General features: G+C 35.5%; 1 protein-coding gene and 1 non-coding gene across 2 annotated transcripts in view; one reads left to right on the forward strand and one right to left on the reverse strand.

The window, feature by feature from the left end:
* The window catches only part of trmt10b (tRNA methyltransferase 10B), an 8,734-nt gene extending 2,449 nt beyond the window's left edge, over window positions 1-6,285 (forward strand). Inside the window, exons 3-8 of the mRNA XM_067447127.1 lie at window positions 2,038-2,165; window positions 2,251-2,403; window positions 2,503-2,581; window positions 5,260-5,327; window positions 5,414-5,537; window positions 5,618-6,285. Coding sequence (XP_067303228.1) covers window positions 2,038-2,165; window positions 2,251-2,403; window positions 2,503-2,581; window positions 5,260-5,327; window positions 5,414-5,537; window positions 5,618-5,790 — 725 coding nt within the window. The 3' untranslated portion in view covers window positions 5,791-6,285. The remainder of the gene's footprint in view (window positions 1-2,037; window positions 2,166-2,250; window positions 2,404-2,502; window positions 2,582-5,259; window positions 5,328-5,413; window positions 5,538-5,617) is intronic.
* Window positions 6,286-7,334: 1,049 nt separating this feature from the next.
* Window positions 7,335-7,547, reverse strand: LOC137088918 (small nucleolar RNA U3). The gene has a single exon (XR_010907607.1). It is a non-coding gene; the product is annotated as a small nucleolar RNA U3 (small nucleolar RNA).
* Between the last annotated feature and the right edge of the window lie 1,021 nt (window positions 7,548-8,568).

Genomic DNA, 8,568 nt, shown 5'->3' on the forward strand with positions numbered 1-8,568 from the left:
AGTCCAGATGTGTTTGATTATACTGATTGGACTTGATTAGGAAAGCCACACACCTGTCTATATGTAAGGGATAATGTCCACCCAGCCGGTTGTTATCGCAGAATAAACCCAGACAGAGTGATCAGGACCCCGACGCGAAGCGGAGCGTCACTCTGAAGGGGTTTATTCTGCGATAACAACTGAGAGAGACATTTTGTAAATCTCTCTCTCTCTCTCTCTCTCTCTCTCTCTCTCTCTCTCTCTCTCTCTCTCTCTCTCTCTCTCTCTCTCTCTCTCTCTCTCTCTCTCTCTCTCTCTCTCTATCTATCTCTCTCTCTCTCTCTCTCTCTGTGTGTGTGTATTAGTAGTAGTAGTAATATGCATTGCTTAGGACTTTATTTGGACAACTTTAAAGGTCATTTTCTCAGTATTTATAAATTTATTGTCCTATCCTAGCAATGAAAAGCTTATTTATTGAGCTATACTGATATATAGATCTCCATTTAATATATATACTTTTTTATTTTTTACATTTTACCTTTTTTTTTTTTTTTTTTTGTCCAGGGTCACATTATAATAATTTCTGAAGGATCATGTGACACTTAAAATACAGCTTCGATCACAGGAATAAATTAAATTTTACTATATATTCATATAGAAAATAGCTGTGTTGATGAGTAATAATATTTAACAATTGCTTTTACTTTATTTTTTATTAATACATGCAGCCTTGGTGAACAGAAAATACTTATTTCAAAAAAGAAAATGTAATCATACTGACCCCAAACTATCCTGAGAACCAGAAAAACATTACATTGTTTAAATCATAAGAAACAAATTGAATAAAGACATTTTTTGGAGAAATATATATATTTATTATATATTTTGTTATTCTATGTCATCTGTCGATTTTTGTTTGTTTTTATTCACCAATCAATTTTTAGGTTTTAAGCTTTTTAACCAAACTTGATGATTTTCAGCTATCTATGACCCCAGACTAAAATGCATGTTTGGGCTGTTTTAACTGAAAGCAACTTGCTCTGGCATGTCTTAAAATTTGTTGATGTCATTGTTCTGTCTCAAGATACACACCTGTAATGTTTTTGTCTAAAGCATGTTTATGAAAACTAATAAATGACTCCTTTCCTCCGAGTGGTACGGTTCAGTAAAGTTCAATGCGAGTCTCATCAAGTTTTCCCATCGGCTGTAACTTCCGTCTGAAAAGGTCAAACTGATGAGATCATAGATATATGTTATGTAGATTCCTCATTCGACCGATCCGTGCAGGCACTAATGACTAATCTATATATATATATATATATATATCTATGATCGCATCAGTTTGACCTTATCAGACAGAAGTAATAGCCGATGGGAACACTAGATGAGATCCGACTGGATATGAGGTATAAAAAAAAACATAAATACTGTTGTTTCTCACAAAAACCGACCGGTTCGTGTTTTAAGACATCAGTGTGTCATCAGGAGCAACAGGGTTTTTGTGCGCATTGTCTAAGACCTGTAATTTTGCCAGAATTATAATCACTGGCACCCCGACTGAGCCTGATTTCTCCCAAGGTTTTTTTCTCCATTCTGCCCCTGAAGGAGTTTTGGTTCCTTGCCACTGTCGCTTTTGGCTTGTTCAGTTGGGAACACTAACATTTCAACTGCATTGCCGATCTGCCAGCATTGACACTATATGGTAATTGAAATGAGCTGGATAACATCACCGTTTTCTCCAGAGCGGCTGTACCGAATCAAATTCTGTTGCATTATCGTCCTGTTAACACTGTGAAGCTGCTTAGAAACGATTGCCATTGTAAAAAGCTCTATATACATAAAGGTGACTTGGCGTGACTGTACCATAATTGAGTTAAGGCCTAATCCTGGCTTAATCCCTGTCTGTGAAACTGAGCCGTTTGTTGTAAGTTAAACTTGCTAAAATATAATATCCTCTACAGAGGCAAAAAGCGTATTCCTTGGTCTCAGGAGGATATTGCCTTATTATCGGTATTCAAGAGTGTTTTCTAATTGATTGTCTGTCTGTCTGTCCTGCAGATGTGAATGAGCTGCAGCTGAGTAAACGTGTCATTAAAGCGATAACCAAAGAGAAGCTGGAGGAGGCCAGAGCGGCAGGACCGCGTGTGTGTGTCGACTTCAGCATGACCGACCGCCTGTCAGCCAAAGTCAGGTTACACACGAGCACAACATGCATCAAGTTCGACAGGTTGAAGCCTGACCGCGATTACTAGCGTGAGTTTTATCTCGTAGGAGATCAGTCGTCTTGCAGGTCAGATCAGACGCCTCTATGGAGCCAATAAGAAAGCCTTACAGCCATTCCACATCTTCCTGACCGAATTCAGAGAGGACAGTCCTCTGTACATGGAGTGTGTTCGGATGAATGACGGCTTCCTGAATTATTTGGTTAGAAAGGATTCCTAAACCGATCCTCGCCTAACCTTCAATAGTACACACAGTAATGATATACAGTAACAGTTTCATTATCGTCTCTGTATCCCACAGATTGATGTGACGGAGGAGAGCTGGTTTCATCTCTTTCCCTCTGAAGATGTGATATATTTAACCCCAGACGCAAGTGAAGGTTCATATTAATGCACGCTCCTGGTTTTATTGTGTAGGATTAATTGGTGCGCACTATTCTGAATGTGATATTTTTCAAAATGTAATATACACACCACTGGGCAAAAAAAATGGGCCATGCGCAAAATGACTAAACACTAAGGGCCCTATCACACAACTAGTGCAATGCGACGCAAGTGTTTTTTGCTAGTTTGAGCCGATGCAGGGATCATTTTCCCATCCAGCTCCACGTTGTTTAAATAGCAAATGCACTCGCGCTCATTTGTTCCCCCGTGGGCGTGCTGGTCTGAAAACCAGGATTTTGTTCAGGCGCATAGTTGGAGTGCTGCTATTTTAAGAAACTGAAAAAGATTGACCAACAAAAACCGGGTCTAAAGGCAATAGTGCAGTGTTTTTTGTGTTATATTAAGTGTGCATTAGTAATGTGCACCTACACAACGTACACTCTGCTTATTACACACACAAGGACGTGCAACACCACACACATTTTAAAATATTAAAAATAAAAGCATTCCTGTCTGGAGAAGCGTTCAGTTTTTCCACTCACAAATTCCTCCATGCAAATAGTGAATCTGCCATGATGCAGATGTCTTTTAAAGGAAACGGGAGACGACACTCTGATTGGTTTATTGCACATTACACCCAAAACACACCCATGACTCATTAAGAGAGAACGTCAACCGTTTTTTCCATCGTTAAACTAGAAAAAGTGGATTTTGGCAAAGCCTATGTACACCTGCACCATGAGCTTCAGACCATCAGCGTTAAAATAGGGCGCCAAGCTTTTAATTGTCTTAATCACAAATTATTGGTCAGGAAATTAACCAAATTTAAGCAAATGCACTACTTAAAAAACCATTGGTGTCGCATCAAACATAAAAGACAGAATGCCGATTTTAGCAGAATATGGAGTGATGAATGACAATAAAACATGAGCAATGTCTGCGGACTGGAGAAATCTGATAAAAGCATCTCTAGCGCAGTGAAGCGTGAAGGAAGAGCCGTCTCTTCAGCCGCTGGAGCTACTTCTCTGTCAGAAGTCATTTAAAGGGTTACTTCAGCGATTAGCATATGGCTTTGTATCAGCAGAAACCCTGGAGTATAATCAAATGATTGTGCTTCATGGCCTCACAGGGCAGCGAAGCATTCTGGGAATTGTAGGCTTTCATCCCCATGAGACAAAAATACATTTTCTGTCTTTTCTCAGTCTGGAAAGCACCAAATTCAAAAATAATTTCACATTTCTACTACATTGATGACCCAGTTTAAATACAGATTCATCTTTCCAGCGCTGAAGTACCCCTTTAATGCTTCACAGTACATGAGGATTTTGCAGAACGGCTTGCTTCCCACAACTTCCCAGGAACTTTCAGATGTTATTTTTCAATGCTCCTTTCCAAATTGCAAAGACATCTAAGAAGTGTCTTGAGAACAGTCCCATCAGAACATGTTTTGACCAGGTCAGAGTCAAGATGTGAACTCTATTGTAATAAATATTTAGTCTCACATTAAACTCAAACAAACTTTTCAACTACGCATTCATCTTTTGAAGCCACTGCAAGTTCGGGAGAAAGCTGTTTCGTGCTGTTTCTGTAGCTACAGTGTTTGTGAAATTATTGCTCATTTCCTGACCAGTGATTAAAAATGGCTAAGACGTTTAAAATAACATTAAATATTTTACCATTTTTGGCTTGGCATTTTTCTTTCTTTCCTTTTCTTTTTTCTTTTTTTTGTGCACATGATTGTAATGTAATATGATGCAACTTTACATTTCATCAAAGATCCCACATCCTTATACTATGTTTTAATACACTATTATTAGTATTTATTCATATTTTTAATAACTTTTATTATTTATGTATTTATATTTTCATTTTAACTTTTGTTTAGGGTTTTTTTTATTATTATTATTAATATTATTATTAATTATATTTTTTATAAATTTTTCATGTTTTGCTGTTTTATTTCAGTTTTAGTCATTTTAGTGCTTCAATCTAAATTTATTTATTTATTTATTTATTTATTTATTTATTTATGTTAGCTGCCAAGACATTTCAATTTTTATTTTGTTTTCTTCCTTAACTAATATTTGTGTTATTTTAATTTAGCTTCAAATTTCTCTTTTAATGTACCGTTTCATTAAAATTATAATTATAAAAGTTTGTTTTTTCATCTTATTATATTTTATTTCCATATTTACTTAATTTTAATTACAGAAAACAATAACTGCCTCATTGAATAGATGATATTTTGGGTATACATTTTTTTAAAGTTTTTTTTTTTATATAATTATAGTTATATAATTTTTATATTAAAGGATTAGTTTACTTTAAAATTAAGATTTCCTGATGTTTTACTCACCCCCATCTTATCCAAGATATTCATATCTTTCTTTCTTCAGTGGAAAAGAAATTTTACGTTTTTTGGAGGGTTTTTTTTTTTTTCTACAAAAATTCTGCAATGTTTTCCACAAAAAAAAAAAAATTATTTTCCACTGAAGAAAGAAAGATATGAATATCTTGGATAAGATGGGGTGAGTAAAACATGAATCATCATTAATCATTTTAAAGTGAAGTCCTTTAAGTCAAAAGCTCAGATAAAACCCATGTGAATGCTGCAATAAGTGAGACTTCTTTCTTTTCGTTCTGCATACATTTTGACATGACTCTCCCCTGTTAGCTTTAGAATATGTGGAGGAAGATAAAGTTTATATCCTTGGGGGTTTAGTGGATGAAACCATACAAAAGGTAAGACGTATGGATTTATTAATGATACATGAAAGATTTCAGTACAAAAAATCTGAACTAAACAAGATCTCACTGCTGTCTTTAAGAAAATAAGCTACACGAGGGCGAAAGAGCTCGGCGTTCGCATGGCACGTCTGCCTATCGACGAGTACATGGTGAAGAGACCGAACCCCAAAAACTTCCACTCCAAAATCTTAGCCATCAACCAAGGTCATCTTTTCTGCACGCCGCAGTCGTGATCCTCCTCATCCCGAGTGTTTAATAACTGACCGTGTGCTGTTGTGTTTCAGTGTTTGAAATCCTACTGACATTTCGGGACACCAAAGATTGGACTAAAGCTCTCGTCGCTGGCATCCCTCCTGGAAAAGGTTACATGTTGACCTCGACAGCATCTACAGACGTGACAAACCCTCAGGAAGAGCTGAAGACACTCGCTGTAGAGTTTATGAGCAATAAACATTGACAGTGTTATGAAATCATCTATATTAGATAATGTAATGTCTCACTGAAGTCACGTGAATCAGAAAGATTCAAAGTGCTCGACTGCAGCTTTTATTTTGGTTTATTTTAAGAGTCGTCGCAAGGATTGTTTCTGCAGTAAAAACTGAACTGATGGATATTTTGTCGATATTAAAACCACTGGATCATATCACTAATGTATGCAGTTTAATGTCTCTCCCTTCTTTTTTATTGTATTCATGTTTTCAGTGTGACATGGATCACATTACAAGTGTTAACAGTAACAACTTCTTGTTCATCTTTGTCTGAAAAAAGGGAGTTAAATTATATGTATTGCTTTGCATTAGGAATCTTACATTAGTCCTGTATCTGGTTTGTTAAAGGGATAGTTCACACAAAATGTTTTATTTCCCCGTCATGTTGTTCTAAAACATATTAGTTTCTTTTTTCTGTAGAACACAAAAAAAGTTGGAGAAAAATACTGTGGAAGTCATTGTCAATTCTCAGGTTAACGACATTCTTCAAATTAATTTTTTGTGGTCATCAGAAGAAATAAACTCATACAGTGTTGGAACAACTTGAGGGTGAGTAAATATAATTGCTGTAAATGTTGAATTTTTGGGTGACCTCTGCCTTTATGTAGTTTGAGCTTCAGCGCGACCTATCGGCTGACATCTGTGACTGCACAATGTGTTGTCTTCCTGGAATCATAATCAAAGTATTGTATTTATTTAATTTAAACGCCCCAAACTTTAATATTTCTCCTAAATGCCTTAGTAATACATGTAAATATGTTGTTTCTCACCAATGAAAACTTTTACTCTAAGTAAGATTGTGAGCATTTAAATTTAGAGGGGAAAAAAATCACTTTAGAATAATGGTCATTAGTTAGCAAGAACTAATGATGAACTGCACTTATAAAGCATTTATTTATGTTCATTTCAACTTTTATTAATACATTAAAATCTTGTTAGTTAATGTACTGTGAACTTACATGAACAAACCATGAACAGCTGGATTTTTATTAACTAACATTAACAAAGCTACAGTAACACATGTACTGCTCATTGTTAGTTCATGTTAACGAATACATTATGACCAATGACCCATATTCTAAGGTGTTACCTTTAATATACTTTTATTTATTTATTAATTTACAGTGTATCCTAATGTGCTTGTAAATGTGAAGATTTATTGAGCAAAAGCCTCCCATCTGATGTTTTTTTTCTTTAAAATTAGCAATTTTCTCATGGTTCTTTAAGTTATAGGTTTCTACCCAATACTTCTGAAGGTGCTGAGGCTGGGATTTAGTTTTAACTAAAATTAATTGATTAATGTTTGTGTAGAGAGCATTCATTTACTTAATTTCTGGCTGAGGGTTTACATCTTCACTTAATGAACACTTGAGTGTTAATTTAATGAGAAGAGTATATGATTTCTCTATTTATATCTTCAAGTAAATTAGTCATTCATTAATAGATATAAATTAATTAGTACGGTCTATATGAGGTTTTGAATCTGTCGTTTGTTAACGTTTTAATTGCTGAAACCACTCGGATCATGCAGTTCTCCTCACGGACTCTATTAGAGTCAATGAACGGTCATCAATGACAGGTCTCCGTGATAAAATCACAGATTATTGCCCGATTCACGCTCAGAGAACTGCATTATCGCTCATCATCGTGGTTTAGGAGACTCGACACTTTAGAAACACACTTCTTAGTTAAAAACTATAGAAATGATCCCTGAAAGTATAGTCTTAACGGATATCAGCGCTCAACGGGCGCCCCCTCAGCGACGCGACGAAGCTCAGCGACGGTTAGGAGCGATGACGTCACCACGCCGACTGACGATTAGAACAACGCGACAAACTCCTCAGGCCACATAAATACAGACACGACTAAAAACACAGCCTTCTACTTAATGATTGAATGTCTATCCAATTTTAATTCATTCCATTATTTATTGTCTGATGAAGAAGAAATGACAAACATTATGGATTGAATTCAAGCAACCCTTATTATTGGGGCTAAAGTACATTATCATACATACACAATATACGTTTAAACAATTTGTAACTGAATTATTAGTTATTTTCTTCAATAAATCATGTAAAACTTAGCTTTAAGTGAGTACCCACAATCCTCCTCGGTGGCAACTTTCCTTTCATTGGAGAGCAGACTGCATTTGTCACGTGTATTAAACCACATCTCTCAAAATAATCTATAAAACTACATTTCCGAATTTTTAAAACATATTAGTATATCTGAATTGTAAATGACACGACATATACGCCTTTTATACATGTGTTGTGTGGCGTTGGAGCTTAAACTTGGTTCCTGTCATGCAACATGAATTCGAGCATCGTTCTGCATGCTGGTGGGCGGGGCTAGACCTCTGACGCCATACTTAACTCCACCCATTAAGTCCACAGAGGTGGAGCTAGATGTCATTTACGCCCACTTGTCAATTTGCAGTTATATATTTCAACCACTAGGTGTTTAGTGAACTGCGTGTACTAAGAATTTTTTTATTATCATTAATTTAAAATTGCATATGCTACTCTTATAATTGACAGAAACAATAAGAGTAGCCTATACTGTTAAAAAATAGTAAATTTACTTTTGTAATGCTTACAGGGTGCCCCCTGTTCTGGAAAACCTGAACTATTTAAAAACTACAAATTGTGAATAAAACAGATTCAATAATCTACAAATCTCATAAAGTTATATTTTGTTCACAATAGAATATAGATAACTTATCAAATGTTGAAAGTAAGACA

This window comes from Pseudorasbora parva, chromosome 1, assembly GCF_024679245.1.
Source record: "Pseudorasbora parva isolate DD20220531a chromosome 1, ASM2467924v1, whole genome shotgun sequence".
NCBI classification, from domain to species: Eukaryota; Metazoa; Chordata; class Actinopteri; order Cypriniformes; family Gobionidae; genus Pseudorasbora; species Pseudorasbora parva.